The sequence below is a fragment of the Phyllostomus hastatus genome, unplaced genomic scaffold, assembly GCF_019186645.2.
Source record: "Phyllostomus hastatus isolate PE091 unplaced genomic scaffold, TTU_PhHast_1.1 phas_contig_17, whole genome shotgun sequence".
Classification (NCBI taxonomy): domain Eukaryota; kingdom Metazoa; phylum Chordata; class Mammalia; order Chiroptera; family Phyllostomidae; genus Phyllostomus; species Phyllostomus hastatus.
Window position 1 is genome coordinate 11156965 of NW_025333664.1, and position 18624 is coordinate 11175588.

An 18624-nucleotide genomic window follows, 5' to 3' on the forward strand; every position below is an offset into this window, starting at 1 on the left:
GAAAGCAGCCCTGGCTGGCGTAGCTCAGTGGATTGAGCGCGGGCTGCGAACCAAAGTGTCGCAGGTTTGATTCCCAGTCAGGGCACATGCCTGGGTTGCAGGCTATGACCCCCAGCAACCACATATTGATGTTTCTCTCTCTCTCTCTATCTCCCTCCCTTCCCTCTCTAAAAGTAAATAAATAAAATCTTAAAAAGAAAGAAAGAAATGTTTGCAGGAATTAGCAAAATAGCTACTGCTGAGCATGGAATATTTGGATCGCAGAGCTAGCCCCAGAGCAAACGTAGAACCGCAGAACGCAGACATGGTGAAACTTTGATCAGCTAGGACAAGGGGAGAGCAGGTGGATAAAAGAGTCAGCCCTCTAATGGCTCTATTTGTAATAGTTTGAAGTTTTAGTTTCTGTAAGAGAAAGAAGAGTTTTTAAAAGATATGCTTTTCTAGAAACAGGAAACTTCCACACGGTAAAGCCGTCCATCTTGGCCAACACAGTTTACACCTTCAATGCAACCACAGTCCATACCTGGTGGGTTTGTGTCCCCTAATGAACCACTGACTCAGGTAGTGGTCATCATGGCCTCAAAAATCACTGGGTGAGAAGCCCGACGGCACCCGAGTGTTTACGGGGTGCCTGCTCCTCACCCCACCGTTTGTTGGCGGTTTGTACTAGAAAAGCCCAACTTTACAAGGGGGCATCAGGCCATCCCACCTGAAACACATCCATCTGTCTTTTCGCAACACTGAAAGTGGGTGGGCGAGACCCGTGTGCCTCCTGAGGTGAGAAGGCACACCTGTAACATGTGCACGCCAAGACAGCTGAACTTGAACCTCAGTGAGCCTCCAGAGCTAATAATGTTCACCTATGGAAATACAAAGGGTAGAGAAGGAAGTTGAAAGAAATCACAGGAACGTAACGATGAACATTCTAGAGGACAATTCACCTTCTTTCTTCAACAAATAAACAGCATGCAGAAGGAGGAGGAGGAAGGGCAGGAAGGGAAGCCAGAGCTGGAGGCCAAGTTCTAGGTTAAAGTAAATGTAAGAGACGTTGCACCCAACACAAGGTGTGCGCCTTGTTTAGACTCCGACTCGAATGCACCAATGGCACTACGCCATTTTTGAGACAATAAGATAGAATATTAGATGATGTTAAGACATCAATGCTAATATTATTAGGAACAACAACAACATGGTAATTGTGTGAGAAAATGCCCTTCTTTCTTCAGGAAGTTTCCTGTTTCAGGAAGAGCATATTGAAGTTCTTAAGGGTAAAATGTAGGGTGCACGGGATTTCCTTTAAAATCCTTCAGCAGGGAAGGGGTGGGAATACATAACAAAGAAGTGGTGGAAAGCGTTCATGGTCAAGACTTTCGGTGATGAGATGAACCGTTTCTGGGGCGCTGGCGTCCAGCACGGAGACTACAACCGTCAGTACCGTGTTGTCTACTTGAAAGCTGCTCAGCGTCACGGCCCACTGTCCTCAGCGACAACAAGGAAATGGTCATCTTCCCCCTTCTCGTTTCCTCCATCCTGACGTCTGTAGCTTAGCAGTTACCAACCAGATGCATTCCCTAAAAATGAACAGCTTTCTGAAACCGGCATCCAGGGCCAGGGGTTGTTCACGGGCGGCCTGTGATATTCAGAAGAGGAAACGGAGTTTGGAATTGAGTACCTGTCCCACCCGAACGGTAACTGCGGGAGGTGAGGGCAGTGTTACCCAACTTGTGTTAAGCATCTCACAGTACTTACATGTATCCGACTGCCACGCCTCACACCTTGAACTTACACGATGCTGTGTGTCCGTGACAGCTCGGTGAGGCTGGGGAAAACGTTCTTTGTTGAATCTGGGTGAGGGCCACAGGCGACTTCATGAAAGTACCGCCTGTTCTTTTGTGTGTTGTTGAACATTTTTATGAGGATTTTTTTATAAAAAGCAATAGATTTATGTTTGGAACTGAACACACGATGATTAGGTCAATAGGGAAGGATAAAATACTTAGGACATGGACGATTGAAAATGTAGAACAATGAAGGGTAATGGGACCCTGCCATCACTAGCCTGGATTGTGACGCCGCAACAGTTGCAGAAGCAGTTCTGGCTGGAGAGCCGAGAGTCACAGAGTCACAGGGTCACAGGAAGACGACAGGAAACCCGGGCTTGGCTTGTTACGACGTATAAGACTTAAGATTTGATAAAGTTGTGCTTCCCAACCAATGGGCAAGGTTGGAATGATTTACTAAATGGTACCAGGACAGCCATAGAAAAAAGGCATTGCCCACCTCACACCTTTTGCCCAAATAAATTTCAGCTGGATTAAAGAATTAACATGTTTGGATTTTTTTTAAATCACAAGAGAATTATATAGTGACTTATTATCTGACATTGGAGTCAAAAGGATTTTTTTTGACTGACCTCACATGTCTAATTTGACAAATTTACCCCAAGGAATAGTCAGAGATGTGACTCAGAATGTATCCACAGAGACTGTTGTCACAGCTTTACTTCTGGGAGCAGAAAAGTGGACACCTAGACGTGTCATGAAAGGGAACTGATTAGGCATGTTTTGGCATATCAGTCTTACCAAATACCATGTCACTGTTGGAACTGATGATATTGGAGGACACAGCATTGCCCACAAAAAGTCTAGAAAATAATCTTAATTGAAAAAGCATTTCTTTAAAACACACATGTAGCTTGAAAGCAGTGGAAAAATAGCCTCATAAATAAAATAGCTCCTAAACAAAGCCCCCCAGGGGATGCTAGAATTCCAGAAGTAACGTCAGATCCTGGACTGGAAGGCCCCTGATTCCTGGGATCTTAGGAGTCAGCATTCCAGCTTCAGCCCCAGGCAGAGCTTGCTCTGAGGGCAGCGCTGGACCGGAACATCCTCTTCCCCCTCAGCATCCTCGGTCGGAGGCCCAGGAACTGGTTGGGGGCTGCGGAGAAGCAGTAACAGAAGGCCCAGCTTAGTTGGAAATTAACTGTGTGTGCTTGGCCTGCAGTTTCCTCATCTTCCCAACAGGAGGGGGTGGGGAGGGAGGTCCCGATCTCCTCCAGTTCTGGAAAGGTCCCATGGTTCAGTGGGGTTTCTGTTCGGGGCCCCTGGGAACCCTGAGCCCCAGCTGCCTCTCTTCCACCAAATGATGTGAAATCGAAGGTGGGGTCCTTGGCTGAGATGAGTTTTTGGCTCAGGATCCCTTAGTGCCAGGGAAGGGGTCCCAGAAGCCACTTAGAACCTCTGTGACCAGCAACCTAAGCCAAATCCAAAACTGTGCTTCACGCACTCCCGGCGGCTGAGCCAGACCCAGGCCCGAGGCAATTCTACCAGATGCCACTGGAGCTGAACTCATCACAGGCAGGGAGCGCTGTCCCTCTGCCTCCCGTGGAAGCCCAGGAAGAGAGGGCAGGGCCAGTCTTACTCGCAGTGCCAGCCTGGGCCAGCCTCCTCCCGCCCGGAGCTCCGGCCCTAACCCTAATGCTCCCTAGGCACCCAGAACTCCGCATATCCTTGCCATCCAAAGCTGACTTCTACCCCTGCCTAAGCCACTGCTCAGGCTTCAAGATCATAGAGAGCCAGGAAAGGGGGTATTTGACTCAACAGCCTTCACCCATTATACAGATGAGAAAAACCGAGGCCCAGTGAGGGATAAGACTGGCCCACGGTTACAGACCAATTCAGCAACACAGGCAGGGCTGGACCTAGCCCCCAACTCCCAGGCCCCGCCCCCACCCATCGTCAATTCTTGCACAAGCATCCTTGCGTTGCGGCTCTTGGGCAGGGGGTGGGGCCAGGATGAGGCAGACACCTGCCACTCCATCCGCCCCTTCTCCTTCCTTCTCTTACGCAGCTGCTCCAGCTTCCTTGGGGCCGCAGGTGTTAATTTGGGGGCCCCTGGGCCCTGACCTCATTACGTGCCGAAGCAGAAACATGAGGGCCCAGAGCCTTCTCCTCCTGGCGGCCCTCCTGGGGAGCCAGCTGCCTGCCGCCTCGGGCAGGAGGAACAGAGGTGAGTGTGGGCCGGTTCCTCTGCTCCAGGTACCCAGGGGCTCCCACCCCTCTGGGGAGCGTGAGGGCTTGGGAGAGGCAGGGAGCTCAGTGCGTGTCTGTGTGTGTGCTGTGGGCGTCTGCTTCTCAGGGCTTGCGTTTTGTTTGGGCTTCTTCGTGCCCCCAGCCTGCCCACGTCCGTGCCCGCAAACGCCGCCTGGCTGGTGCCTCCGAGCTCGTCTGGGCCTGTCTTCACAGCCGAGTGCGGGGCCCCGGGTGCACGCATGCCGTCTCTGTGCTGTGCATGTGTATCTTTCTTTGTGCCTCCGTACGTTGTGGGGACAAGCCCGTCTGTACCGCTTCTGCTCTGGTTGTCCCCACGGAGGTGCGTGGACCTGTCATCCTCTGTGGCCAGCAAGGCCGCACCTGGTCTCGTCCCGGCCCGTCTTGTTCCCGTCTGTTTCAGGCCTTCTCCGGCCCCCAGCCCGGTCTGTGGACACGACTCTGGGATTGAGCAGGGGCGTGGTTTCTGGGGTCCAGGACCTGCCGGGAGGACATTGTAGCCCTTCTTCTCTTCTTCCTGCCTCCCCCCAGAAGGCTGGGGCTGACCTGTCATTAGGTGTGGGAGGCGTGGGCTGCCGGGGTGGTTAGACAGGTGCCTCCCACCTGGGCGAGGCCTCCACATCCATGCCCTTCTGGGGCCAGAACCCTCTGACCTACATACGCCTGTGTCACCCCAGCCCTGCCTTGGGGAAGGCGACAGGCATGGGGACAGGTCCCCTCCTCCACAGGGTCCTGGGGAGCAGTTCCCGGCATCCTCTGTGCCCCCTCCAGCCTAGCCCCGGGGACGAGGTGGTTTGGGGAGGATAGTGCTCCGAACCCCAGGCTACAGAGGGAAGGGTGCTGGCAAGTTCCAAGGCCGGACCCCACGCTGGCTGTGACTCACCCATCACCACACTCCTCCTCACCGCAAGGCTATGAGGTCACGACTATTTTTATCCCCACTTTGCAGATGAGGAAACCGAGGCTCAGTAGGAACCAACCTGCCCGAGGCCAAAGACTGACTCTGAGTCAGTGTCAAAGGGGGCCGTTGAGGGCAGGTCTGTGGAATCAGGACCTCCCCCCCGCCTCCCAGACCTACTTCCCGTACAGCGAGGCCTCCCTGCACTAGCAGATGGTGTCCTGGGGAGTAATACACGCTGGTCTCCCCGAACGCCTCGCATCTCCATCCTTCCTGACCTTCCCTGAGATCGCTGCCGGGCTCTGCCGCAGCCCCGGCAGGGGAGGGCAGCAGCAGGGCGAGGGAAGGGACATCTCCGTTTACTCCTGTGACAGCCAGCGCAGTCACCTCGGTGCATGAGACTCACCCCCTCCCATACGCCGGGGGTCTGTGACAGTGAGAGGTGGTGGCACAGGCCCCGGGAGGAAGCGTCTAAAGAGTGTTTCCGGCAGTCACGTTGCATTGCGAAGAGACCCGTGCTGGGCCGCATTCATAGCCATCCTGGGCCACACCTGGCCCATGGGCCATGGGCTGGACACCCTTAGACTTTAAGCCCACCCAATTGCACAACCCAAGTTGACTTTGAGCACTTACTGTGTGAGCAAGGTGCCTACTATGCGAGCAGCCAGCACCCAGTCAGGGGCTGGAGGGGGGAGGCAGACACAAGATGAAGTCACAGCCCCGGATCCAGCTGCCCCTGGTGACCCTTGTCTCAGGTGCTAGACTGAAGTGAAGGCCGGGACCCAGTCCTGTCCCCAGGGCTCAGCGCCGACCAGAGCCGAGGGGAGGGCCGGTCCCAGCGGGCATTGCCCTGGGAGATGAGGACCCCGAACCCGTGTGGGTCTGGGCAACCACTGCCCCTGCAGGCCTTGATTCCTCCCTCTGAATGGAGGGAGATACGGATTTGAGCCTTTGCATGACATCTGGAGATGGCCCAGATCCTAACAAGAGCAGTGGCTAGGTAAAGCTCCGGGACAGAACATTCTAGAGTCATTCAGACGACAGCCTGAGACACCAAGTTAATACCAACCCCTGAAACAATGCCACTTGCAGCAGTGACGAGCCCAGTGCAGCTGCGCTGGGCGGCCGACCGCTGACACAGCTGCGGTGCCGGCTCTCCCTTCAAAGCCCTTTCCGTCACACAGTCCCCGAGCCCCTACAGTTGGTGTCCAGGGCTGCGCTTTGGCCTAACGGTGAGCAGAGTGGGCAGGGGCCTGCTGCCGCAGCTGCTGGCCAAGTGGGAGGGGCAGAGTCACCAACGCCGGAGGAAAGGTCCTTTGGGAGTGTGTGGGGTGCGGCAGGCTGACCTAGTTCATCTGGGGTCAGAGAAGCAGGGTCTCCCCGGGATGTGGTGTTTCCGCTGAGACCCGATGAACGGGGTACAGGAGGGAGCCCCAGGCGAAGGGCAAGGCCAAAGCAGAGAGAAGGGCTTGGGGTGGGGCAGGGGCCACAGGGAGTGAAGGGGATGAGGCCAGAGGGACCGGCAGGGGCCGGACCAGGCGTGGCCTTGTCAGTGCAGGTGGGGATTTGAAACTTTGGTTTGTTCCCCATCCTTTATGCCATCTGAGTCTTAAACCTGCCCAGAAGGAGGTGGGGCTGGGGGGGAGGTGTCCAGTTTCCCATTTCACAGACAAAAACCTGAGGCTTGGAGTAAAAAACAACCCACAACTTGCCAGCCATTTGCGATGTGGACCTCAGTGGCACAAGTCAGACAGAGGAAGACAAACACCGTGTGACCTCACCTACACGTGGAATCTAGAGCTCAAACAAAACAAACAAAACCACAGAGCACCAAGCCCGCAGACACAGGGGACGGGCTGGCGGTGGCCAGCAGCAGAGGGGCGGAGGGACACAGAAAGCACAAACTTCCAGTTACAGAATAAACAAGCCACTCAGAGGCGACGCACACACACACAGCATGGCAGCCACAGTGGGTCGCACTGCAGTGCACACCTGGAAGCTGCTCAGAGAGTCGATCTTACACGTTTTCCTCCCAAGAAAGAAACGTGTTTAACACTCTCGAGGGTTATGTGTATGAGGCCGGATGTTAACGAGACTTGCTGTGATGGTCCTTTCGCAATACATAACAAATGCTGAATCACGATGTTGTACACCCCAGACTAACATAATGGTATAGGTGGACTACACCTCAATAAAAGGACTAAATAAGAAGTAAATAAATAAAAGCAAGCTCATCCCAAAAGACAAATAATGACTTGCCCAGGGACAGGCAAGAACTATAAGGAGAATCCAGAGCGGGTGATTGCAGCTGCAGTGTTTGGGGGCTCTCTTACAGAGAAAGCTGGGGGGTGTCCGCCGGACGATGGGCTGTGCCTGCAGTCGGTGCCTGACCAGTGCCTGGGGGACAGCCAGTGCCCTGCCATGATGAAGTGCTGCCGCAAAAACTGCTTCCGCCAGTGCGTCCGGATGGTCTCGGGTGAGTGTCCCTCTGCACCTGGCTGACCCGCCGCCCAAGCCCCGAGCCCCCAGCCGAGCGGAGCCTCAAGCGGGGCTCGCCGGCCCCTGTGTTGCAGTAAAACAGGGCACCTGCCCCGAGGACCGACTGCAGTGCCTCAGCCCCATCCAGCACCTGTGCCACCAGGACTCCGACTGCCGGGGCCTCAGCCGGTGCTGCCTGGGCGCCTGCGGCCGGGACTGCCGGAACCCCGTCAAAGGTAGGGCTCGGTGTGCCGGGGCGGGTGCGTTCCCTCTCTCAGCCCTGCTCGAAGATGCCATCCCAGGTGGACAAGCCTAACAGGATGCCTCCCCAGAAAGCTGGAGCCTCCCTGTGGCCATCACTGGGGAAGTGGCCCAGGGGTGTGAGGGGTCCTGTTAGGATGACGGAGGAACCGGGAATCCTCGGTTCCCCTGGACCACAAGGGAGCTCCCGTGTGCCCTTGGGGAAGTCCTGCCTTCCCTGGGAGTCCTGCCTCAGCGGCCACCAGGGCTGGACCCACGGGTCTGGGTGGGGGATCCAGCCCAGGAGTTAGAGCCCTGTTATGGGAGGTGGTTAACCCTTTCCTTCTCTCTCCTCAGGCTAATTCTGGTTCAGGCCCCGTGGCTCCGAACCTCAGGACGGGGTCCCCCGCAGGAAGAGGTGGTGACAGGGGCCCTGGGACCTGCCACCTGGGCAGCACCACCTCTGCCAACAGCAGCTCCAACCTTCTGATAGACACTGACCTGCCATGACTTCCCCTGCCGCCTGCCCGCCCGCCCCTGGCTTTTCCTCCTGGGAATCACAGTCCGTGGCCAGACCTCAAAGGACTCCCTGGTCCCACCACCGCCCGAGCTCCCCGTCCTTCCTAACACTCACCTTCACATCTCTTTGTATGTGTGTTTCTCCCACCTAAAATGCCTGATTCAGGTAAGCTCCTCTCTGTGGGGGCCCGACCCCCCACCTCAGGGAGCCCGGCCGCCTGAGTGCATGTTTCAGCAATTTCCCGAACGTGTCTGTTTGCACGGTTCTCAATTTCGCCTCGCCTGCAAGACAGCGTCGTGCAGTCTCATGTGCATGGCCTCTGCTCCTGTGTATCCAACGCTCTTCCTTTGGCGGACTCACTTTTGTATATAAACGTTTTCAAAAGAAAACCTCGATGTCACTACTGTAAGCAGGATATGCAGGAGCGCTGGCCACAAATAGAATGTAATTGCAAAAGCAAATGCAAATGCAATGAAAAGAGTGAAGTTCCATTAAAACCATGTCTGATTCAACAATGTCAAATGATGTTATTAAATTCTAGCCTGGTACTGCCACCCGCCAGGACTGCGAGCCTGAAGCCGGCTCTCCATAGCAACCCGTGAAGGTCAGCAAGGGTTAGAGCGCTTTGGGACACAGGTCTCTAACCTGAGACTGTCCCCCTGGTGACTCTTTTCAGTGTTGATAATGTTGCATCCACATACACCCTAAGGTCATTTCAGATTGCTCCACATTTGGGGAAATGCCGCTTGAGCAGTTGAGATGCCATTACTTTGGGGAGGGTCTGATTCCACCATTGGATAATACCTCACTTGCCCCCATTTCTCAAGGGGCTCAGTCTGTAGTCAGGGCCCCGTAAGGAGGGGGGATGTCAATGAGGGAATGCCAGCCATCCCAAGGGACATTCCTGGACCCAGAGAGCTGGATTCCTGGCTGTCCCTTTTGCCCAGGACTTGCTTGAGGGAGAGGGTGGGGTTGGGTGGGCTCCTCCCTGCTTTTTATGCTGGGTGTGCTTGTGGGTGCTGATAGACCCTGGGGCTGGATGGTCAACTGTGGGGGCAGAGTTGGGAACCCTGGGTCTTCTTCCCTGGTTCCCCTGACGATGCACTGCGGTCACAGGGGAGTCACCGCCCCGCCTGCCTGTCTGCCCTGCCGGAAGATGGAAAGAATCCTACTTCCTCACTGCCGGAGTCCTGCTAGTGGGATTCCAATGCCTCCGCTGTTGACTCAAAAGCAGCAAATGCCCATTATAGGGACACACGACGAGGCCTGGGAGAAGGGAAGAGCAATGTGAGAGCCACTGATGCTGTGAGCGTGGGGTTCCCATCCTCTTCCCGGGCCTCAGTTTCCCCATCTGTAAACTCAGGTGCTTAACACAGATAATAGGGCACACTGCATTGTTTGGGCACACGCACCCTCGCCTCCCCACCCTTATGTGCACGCTGGGCGAGCGTACACACGCCTGGCCCCGTGACGAGGGAGGGCTTTGGCCCTGGACTTGCGCTGGCTAATGGAATGTGGGCGCAACGACAGTGTGACAGTTTCAGGGCACGGCACCAGCCTTCCTGCCTGCAGCTTCCGCCCTCTGCCCTGGGGAGAGCTTGTCCAGAAGCCACCGGTCTCGGGATGGAAGACACGGGGTGGGGAGGGGGACGAGGGGGGCAGGCTGAGATGTCCCAGTCAGTTCTCACACTCGCAGGAGGGAAATGAATGTTCGTGACAGGAAGCCACTGAGATCTGGGGATTGTTTGTTCTAAACTGACTGCGGTAAGAGCTTGTCTGATTTGGGTGATGATTACTACCCTGTAGTACATCCCTGCACTTGTAACCACCATTTCATTCATCCACCCTGTAACCCTGAGAAAGATGGGCCCCGAAATCCCCATTGGACAATGAAGAAACAGCGGCTTTGAAATGAGCGACTTGCCCAGACTGCCAGCTAAGAGGTGCACTAGCTGGGATTAAACCATCCTGTGCGCCCCATTAGATATTGATACAATCAGCAACGTTTCAAGTGACTGAGCACTTCCGCTGTGCACAGAGTTCTGCTCCAGGCTTCACAGCCAGCAGGGAAGAGCCGGGTCCAGAGTAGGCTGGGGAGGGCCCGCCGCTCACGGCGGGGTGAGGCCACTTTCTGCCCAACGCAGATCCCCAGGGGCAGCCTTAAAGGGCGTGAGTGTCTGTCTCAGCTCCTAAGTAAGTGCCCTGAGCAGGTGACTGGGCCTCCTTTGTAAAAGGGGGATCCTACGCCCCGGTCCCTATCAAGTTGGTGTCGGCGATAACTTAGACAAGCCACCTGAACCAGAGAGACTGACACCGACCCATCTGGGAAGCTGATCTTACTGCTGCTCCTCTGTGAGAGGAGCTCCGGTTGAAATGCCTCTTCAGGGGGTATAGTCCCCTAACGGACCCCTCCTCCCCCTGGTCCCTGAGCCGGGAGGACGTCCCGGCTGTAGGGCCCAGTCCCCAGACACCCTCGCAAACCCCAACCGAGTCAGGAATAGAAACCACCGCCTCCGGCCGCCCGCGGTCTCCCTCCCTCCCCCGGCAGCGATCGATGCGGCCTCGGCCGCGGGGGACAGAGGGAGACTGAGCAGGAGGAGGAGGCTGCAGGGCCTCCGCGGCAGCGAGGAGGCTCGGCGGGGCCGCCGGGGCACAGAGCAGCCCCGGGCCGGCCCGCAGCGGCTCCCCAGCCTCCGGGGACAGACGCGCTGGGCCGCAGGTAAGGGGCCTCCCTCGGGGAGGGGCGTGGTCTGAGGAAGGGGCGGGGGCTGCGGGAGACCGAGGTGGGGCTGCCTGCTTCCGCGTGGTGGCGTGCTCTCTCCTTGAGACCCCCAAGGAGGGAGCGGTGTGGGGTGGCCGCACTTGGGGCCGGCCCTGTTCGTTCATCTGTCAAACGGGATTAAGAAAACCTCCCCAGCGGGGCTGGGGTAGGGATTCAAACCACCGAAGGGTGCACGGGGCCCGGGGAAGCGACCAGCACACAGCAGGTGACCAAGATAAGCGTGGAAAGAGTTTTGAGAATCACAAAACTAGCTTCATGCTTTACCTGTGCCACGGACGAGCTGGGTAACTTTGAGCTTAGTCTTTCTTACCGGCGTTCAGATTCTTGCCGGGGAAGGTTTGCTGAACTCACTGTCCTTTCTCACAGAGCAGGAAGGTGAGTTCCAGAGAGAGGAGGGGATCTACCCCCCGAGGGGCAGCTGGTGGGTGATGGATCCGGGTTAGAGACTTCATTCCCCGACGCCAAGTCCAGGCGGAGGGTGGGAAGCCGCTGCAGCCCACACGTCCCCACTGGGCACAGTTGACGCGCCAGGGACCGTGCTGCTGAAACACACTGTGCCCGGTGCAATCCTCATAGTGCTCAGGGCAAGGACAGTGTCCCCCACTTTACAGGTGGGGGGACTGAAGCTCAGAGAAGGGCCTGCTCGAGGCCAGCAGTAAGAGGCAGACTCAGAACCGGAAGCCAGCCCTGACCAGAGAGATGTGCCAGGGACTAACGTTTATCCGGCACAGACTGTAGTATCCGGGGTTTTGCACACGTCCTCAACAATAACCCTCCCACTGAAGTGTTATTGTCCCCATTCTACAGATAAGACAGCTAAAGTCCAGAGCAGGAGGAGACTGGCCTTCAGTCACACAAGGAACAGAACTAAGGACAAAACCCCGGCTCGATTAACGCCAAGCCGAGGGTAAGTGAAGGACACCCCTCCTGCTCCCGGCCAGGCCCTGGGCCAGCCGCCTGACGCACACTCAATCCCCTGTCCTCCCGGGAGGCAGGCATCACTGAACCCACAGCACGGATGATGTTACCGAGGTAAGGGGGTGAGTCTGGCCCTAGGTTCCAGCAGAGCTTAGAGACGGAGGTGGTGTCAGGGTCTAAGATCTCCTTAGCACCCTCCAAGGCTGAGCCCTCCCTTAGCCTCCCATAAGCCTCCAGCCTTCCTTGGGCGCAGGTGGCGTTGTCTGCATTGTGCAAGAAGCTAACGTGGAAAAAGCATCTTCCTCAAGGCGCCAGGTGCACCTACAGTGGAGATAAACAAAGGCTTGCCTGACCCCAGGAGACAGTGAGACAGGTGGACAATTTACTAAACCACCTTCTGAGCGCCAGGCCCCATAAAGACATTCATCTAACCTTTTTCCTCGCAGTGGGAGGTGGGTATTTTTATCTCCACTTGACAGGAATTTAGGGAGGTGACGTGACTTGCCTCCGGTCACCCAAGAAAGCCCAAGTTCAAACCCACAGACCCTTTAAATAGCGTAAACCAGTGGCTGTCGCACTTGACTGTGAGTCAGAATCACCCTCGGAGCTTGCTAATAGACAGCGGCTGGTCCCCATCCCCAGAGACTCTGATTCAGCAAGTCTAGAGCGGGCTGAGAATTTGCATTTTGACAGATTTCCAGGTGATTTCCAGGTGATGCTGACGCTGCTGGCCCCGGGAACACCCTTGGAGAACAAGCACGGCCCTAGGTGGTCGGCATGCACTACCCCCATTTCGCCGAGGGAGAAACTGAGGTTCCGAGTGCTCGTGTGCGAGACCCCGCAGTAGACCTCTGGGCTTCGAAAATCCAGGTCTGTCTGGGAAAGGGAGACATCCTATAGGTGCGCCCCTCCCTCCCCCAGTCAGGCGCCGGGACATCCAGGACAATGGCAACTCAAGCACCTCCATAGTCCTCCAAGGTGGAGCGCTGGAGCTCGGATTGTTTACGCCGGTGAGACGAGGGTAGGAAAGGTCAGTGATCTGACCAGAGCCCAGCCGGGGAGTGAGGGCTGGTCAAATCCAAACCTGGCTCTTCAGTCGCGGGGGGGCACCTGACACCCACTGCGCGCCCGGGCACACCAGGAGCTTCACACGGAGCTTCTCACACCCCTGCCTGGTGAATGGGGAGGGGGATTTGATGATCTCTTCGGAAGGGAGGTCCTGGGACCCCCCTCAGCGGGCTCCTCCCGTGTCCTTAGGCCGGCGCACGGCAACCATGGTGAGCGAGTCCCCAGGGCGCGGCGCCAGGGTCCCCTGGAGGCGAAGCGACGAGGCTCTGCGCGTGAACGTGGGCGGCGTGCGACGGCGGCTGAGCGCGCGCGCCCTGGCGCGCTTCCCGGGCACGCGGTTGGGCCGCCTGCAGGCCGCGGCGTCGGAGGAGCAGGCGCGGCGCCTGTGCGACGACTACGACTCGGCGGCGCGGGAGTTCTACTTCGACCGGCACCCGGGCTTTTTCCTGGGACTGCTGCACTTCTACCGTACCGGCCACCTGCACGTGCTCGACGAGCTGTGCGTCTTCGCCTTCGGCCAAGAGGCCGACTACTGGGGCCTGGGGGAGAGCGCGCTGGCCACGTGCTGCCGCGCGCGCTACCTGGAGCGGCGCGTGGCGCGGCCGCGCGCCTGGGACGAGGATAGCGACGCGCCGAGCAGCGTGGACCCGAGCCCGGGGGAGATCTCCGACGTGCAGCGCGAGCTGGCGCGCTATGGCGCCGCGCGTTGTGGCCGCCTGCGCCGCCGCCTCTGGCTCACCATGGAGAACCCAGGCTACTCGCTGCCCAGCAAGCTATTCAGCTGCGTCTCCATCGGCGTGGTGCTAGCCTCCATCGCCGCCATGTGCATCCACAGCCTGCCCGAGTACCAGGCCCGCGAGGCGGCCGCCGCGGTGGCTGCGGTGGCCGCGGGTCGCAACCCAGAAGACGTTCGCGACGACCCGGTGCTGAGGCGCCTCGAGTACTTCTGCATCGCCTGGTTCAGCTTCGAGGTGTCGTCGCGCCTCCTGCTGGCGCCCAGCACGCGTAACTTCTTCTGCCACCCACTTAACCTCATCGACATTGTGTCTGTGCTGCCTTTCTATCTCACGCTGGTGGCCGGTGCCGCGCTCGGCCACCAGGGAGGTGCGGGCGGCGAGGACCTCGGCGACCTGGGCAAGGTGGTGCAGGTGTTCCGCCTCATGCGCATCTTCCGAGTGCTCAAGTTGGCGCGCCACTCCACGGGGCTGCGCTCGCTGGGCGCCACGCTCAAGGTAGGGCCTCTGAGGCCGGGCCGGGGGTCAAGGGGGGAGGCAGGTGTAACCACGGAGCAGGTCTGCAGGTGAACTTAACAAGCCTGCTGCGTCCGGGCGCTCAGTGAAACTGAAACGGCATCCTTTGTACCAGACACGGGGCTGGATGACAGGTGTCCGTTTTCACGGCCAGTTTGACCTTCCCAACAGCCCAGTAAGGAAGAGCTTCTGGGCATCTCTGTGTCCCAGGGGAGAACACTGAGGCAGAGCTTTGCTGGTCTTCCTTTCCTAAAAAAGAAAAAGAAAGAAAAGGAAAAGGTTCGCCTTTAATCTATATGTCAAATATCAAATAATACACAGCATTAAAATATGCAACGCAGGACGCTGCCTGGCTTCCCCACTAAGCCTTTCTGCTGACGTTATCGGGGCACCGGCATCAGAGGTCACACGTAGCAGGCCAAGTCTAGTAATAGCCCCGGGGCTAATGCTTACCGAGGGCTAATTCTGTGCCATTTCCACATCCATTATCGATTTCATCCTCCGGATAACTTCCTCAGGAAGATGCTGTTGCTTATTCCGTTTCTGTAGATGAAGAGCCTGAGGTTGGCTTTTTAAAGCCTGGTTGCAATGTGCTGAGCCGCCCTCCCTGAGCCACGCCCTGCACTGGGGGTGAATCGCTGCCCTGGGGAGCTCACCCTCCAGGGGGTGAAATTAGCCTGCTTTGCGGGGGAGGGCATGTGAACATTTTGGACAAAGGCCGGAAGGGGGAACAGGATGAAGGATGGGAGGGGGCATGGACGAAGGGGGTGCTGGTCGATGAGGCTGAAGAGGTGAGTGGGACAGGGGATGGACGGGCCATGAACTCTTGGCCCAGGAGTTTGGACTTCATCCCGAGGGAAATGGGGTTTACGCTGAGGCAAGTATTATTATCTTGACTCTGCAGACGTGGAAACTGAGGCCCCAGGAGGTGACAGGACTTGTGAGAGGTTCCTCCACGAGTCCGGGGCAGAGCCTAGAGAAGGACCCCGCTGCGCCCGACTCCGGCACTTCATGTTCTTTCTCCTTAAGCCCCGTGTAACTGTGCTAGGGATCCCAAGAGGGTGCTGACAGATTTCTTCCGCCCGTAAGGCACGTAAAGCCTGGTGCATGCGCTCATGGCAGGGCAGCCAGGATGCTGGGTGCAGGCAGAGTGACCTGGGCAGAATGCGGGGGCTTTGGGCAGGTACAGAGAATTCCATTGGCCATACACCCCGAACTCAGTGCCTCTCCAGGGATGATCCCTCCGTCCCGGAACTCGGCCTTGCCTCCACCGTGCGGGGAGCCAGGGCCCAGCGCTGCCAGCTCTTTCTGCAGAGGGGAGAAGAGTATCGGTGGAGGCTTCCGGGGCCCAAGACACAGGTGTAAGACTCCAGACGAGTGTTGTGCTACTGAAAGTGAAGCCCCTGACCACTAGCAGCTTTCTCGGCAGCTGCAAGCTTGCTGGCATTACCGAGTCCCTGGCCCTGTGCCAGAGCTCCTCAACTGAGTTCTGCCTTTTAAACAAGATCTCTACAGGATTCCTCTGCAGGTTGCAGTTTGGGAGTCTCGGCCTCGAAGAGGAGTTCTCAGCCTCTGTTAACATTTGGGGCCAGATCACGCTTTGTTGTGGGGGTTGGCCTGTGTGTTGTAGGATAATGCTTCGTAGCATCCTTGGCCTCTACCCACTAGATGCTGGTAGCGCACCTCTCCCAGCTGATACTGCCCAATGTCCCCTTGCAGGGGAGGGGGACAGAATTGCCCTGTGTGAGAACGCCGCCCTAGGGCTGGGCCTCGGGGGCAGAGCAAATACACACGCCCAGAGGCCAGTGCATTCAGTGAGCAGTGTAGGGAACATGCACATCCTCCCAGCATCCTTGGGAGGCAGAAAATATTTTTCCCCTCATCAGGAATGTGATGAACCAGTCAAAAGAACACGAAACCAAGGCTTTGCATTGTGGAATATGAACTGTGGCTCTCCTGACTCTGCAACAGTGCAGAAATCACAAGCTTTTCATTAAGTGGCTGGTGCCACTGGCCACCCACGTTAGAAGCAAATGTGGCTTAGCAGGCAGCTTGGGCCCTGGAAATCAGGCCTATGTTCAGTCCCAGGGAGTTCGGCTGCTTCTCGTAGTCGAAAGACCTTAGTCTGGAGTCAGCAGAGCTGGGTCCTGGCACCAGCTTTCCTTTCCTCTGTGACTTTGGACCTGTCCTTTCTACTCTGCGGGCCTCAGTTTCCCCACATGCCCAACACCCGCTCTGACTCAGCGTCCTCCGTTCTCTTCCAGCACAGCTACCGCGAGGTGGGCATCTTGCTGCTGTACCTGGCCGTGGGGGTGTCCGTGTTCTCCGGCGTGGCCTACACCGCCGAGAAGGAGGAGGACTCGGGCTTTGACACCATCCCTGCCTGCTGGTGGTGGGGCACAGTGAGCATGACCACTGTGGGCTACGGGGACGTGGTGCCGGTGACGGTGGCTGGCAAGCTGGCAGCCTCAGGCTGCATCCTGGGCGGCATCCTGGTGGTAGCGCTCCCCATCACCATCATCTTCAACAAGTTCTCTCACTTCTACCGGCGCCAGAAGGCTCTGGAAGCTGCCGTGCGCAACAGCGGCCACCAGGAGTTTGAAGACTTGCTGAGCAGCATTGACGGGGTGTCGGAGGGGTCTCTGGAAACGTCCCGCGAGACCTCCCATGAGACCTCCCAGGAGGGAAGGTCTACAGACCTGGAGGCCCAGGTCCCCAGTGGGCCTCCAGACTCTCAGATTTACTAAAACCAGGGCTTCACACCCCCTTCCCACACCTCTGCAGCCAGCTACAACAGAGCAGAGAGCGTCCCCTGCTGAAGTTCTTCGTGGTCGCACGCCCGCTCAGGGTCACTCGCCCTGGCTGAGAAGTGACACCCAGAGGCTGGGTCCCTGCCCCCGAAGGCTCAGGGCAGGATGGTGTTCCCCTAGATTCTGTGAGCCTGGAGAGCAACCCAGTGACCTCCAAGCCATCCGGGAAGCAGCATGAGCCACAGGGAGGAAGTCGGAAGGGTGCTAACCATTCCCGAACATCTGCTGTCTATCAGCTGGGTCACATTTGGCCTTACATTGGAGGATGAGAATTATCCCCATTTCACGGATGAGGAAACCGAGGCTCAGGGAGGTGCAGTGAGTTGCCCAAATGTTACACAACTAGTAGTGGAGTCGAGTTGGGAATCCATGCTTCTTTGTCTGCTGAAACAATGTTTCTTCCACCCTCTGTCTTCTGCCCTCGTGCAGTTTGCATGGAATTTTAGTGGGTTCATGGGTCCTCCGAGCTGACCCATAGAGTTAGAGCCCTCTGTCAGAGCTAGGGAAGGGACCAGACAGGACTCAGATGTAGGAGTCCTGGACCTCAGCTGCGGTCCTTTCCAGGAGCTTCCACAAGGAGTCAGCTCTCTAAGATGAGAGCTGGGAGGAAGAGGGAGCCGCCTCCTTGGCTGATGTGCAAGACGTGCGCAGCACTAGCTGAAGCTTCCTCCCCGGGCTGGCCCGAGGCCTGAGGTCCAGGCCCAGCTGTGCCAGAACCTGATGTGTGAGGCGGGCAAGTCCCTGCTCCATGTCCAGGTTCCAGCCCACCTGTCGGGTGGCCGCCCTCTGGGCCCAGAGAGAGGTGGAAGCCCAGTGGGACAGGGGAGGCACCGATTCCAAGCCAGCCTGGCTCAGCAGTGTTGGTGGCAAGGAGCTGCCAGGCGTGGGCACCCATCCCCACGCCCCCCACCCCAACTGTGGCAGTTCCCGTCTGCCGGCCCTGCAGACCTCCGGCCGTACCTTGAGTTACCACCCTGGCAAGTGCTTAAGGCTCCGGTCCCTTGTGACAAGCTCCAGCCCCCTCACCCTTGCTGGGGGCTTATCTCTTATGCTTGCCTACTGAATCCTCTCCACTTGCAGAAAAAGTCGGGAGGCAAAGGGTTCCCTTAGCCCTTTCACACTGCTGCCGGAACCTCCATCACTATACCCTCACTGCTGGGCCGTGGCTCTGTCCGCCCCAGCACACTGAGCTTAAAGACGGAGCACGGTGTCCGGTTGAACCTGAACTTGGAGCGGAGGAGGCGGTTAGGGAACACGGAGTGGATTGAGCGATTCGCACGGCTACCGTGTGCTGAGCCCTGGGGAGGAGGGGGAAAAGGAGCCGGAGGGGGACCTTGCCCACGAGAGGATGTAGACCTGACTAAAAAGGAGGTCCCTTCAGTTCTGCACCCCCTCTTCCTCCTCGCTCTTTGGAGGCTTTTACAATGATCTCCTTGTAGGTTCTTCACTCACTCGTTCAGCAAGTAGCCACCGGAAAAGGCGTAAGCTGGGGCTTCACGTGTGGCCTGCAGACAGGTTTTACTGAGACGAACGGTGTTTTTAGTGTATTTACAAGACGTGAATGCTTTCGGGTGAGGCTGCACTCTCCCTCCAGCTCCCCACCGTGCGCCC

At 57.5% G+C, this 18624-nt stretch overlaps 2 protein-coding genes across 2 annotated transcripts; both read left to right on the forward strand.

Moving 5' to 3' along the window:
• The first annotated feature begins 3929 nt into the window (after positions 1–3929).
• Positions 3930–8277, forward strand: WFDC5 (WAP four-disulfide core domain 5). Its single transcript, XM_045833492.1, has 4 exons — positions 3930–4008; positions 7283–7423; positions 7521–7661; positions 8023–8277. The coding sequence occupies exons 1-4, from the start codon at positions 3930–3932 to the stop codon at positions 8025–8027; spliced, it is 366 nt and encodes a 121-aa protein (XP_045689448.1). The 3' UTR covers positions 8028–8277.
• Positions 8278–12611: 4334 nt separating this feature from the next.
• Positions 12612–18498, forward strand: KCNS1 (potassium voltage-gated channel modifier subfamily S member 1). The gene is made up of 3 exons (XM_045833352.1): positions 12612–12755; positions 13143–14185; positions 16468–18498. Exons 2-3 carry the CDS (start codon positions 13160–13162, stop codon positions 16948–16950), a joined length of 1509 nt encoding a protein of 502 aa, XP_045689308.1. The 5' UTR covers positions 12612–12755; positions 13143–13159; the 3' UTR covers positions 16951–18498.
• The last annotated feature ends 126 nt before the right edge of the window (positions 18499–18624 follow it).

Bases quoted from the DNA above. Each gene is read 5' to 3' on its own strand.
- WFDC5 (XM_045833492.1), top strand. From the start codon at position 3,930: ATGAGGGCCCAGAGCCTTCTCCTCCTGGCGGCCCTCCTGGGGAGCCAG. The intron at 4,009-7,282 runs GTGAGTGTGGGC...GCTCTCTTACAG, and splicing joins CTCGGGCAGGAGGAACAGAG to AGAAAGCTGGGGGGTGTCCG. The intron at 7,424-7,520 runs GTGAGTGTCCCT...CCTGTGTTGCAG, and splicing joins GTGCGTCCGGATGGTCTCGG to TAAAACAGGGCACCTGCCCC.
- KCNS1 (XM_045833352.1), top strand. From the start codon at position 13,160: ATGGTGAGCGAGTCCCCAGGGCGCGGCGCCAGGGTCCCCTGGAGGCGA. The intron at 14,186-16,467 runs GTAGGGCCTCTG...GTTCTCTTCCAG, and splicing joins CGCTGGGCGCCACGCTCAAG to CACAGCTACCGCGAGGTGGG.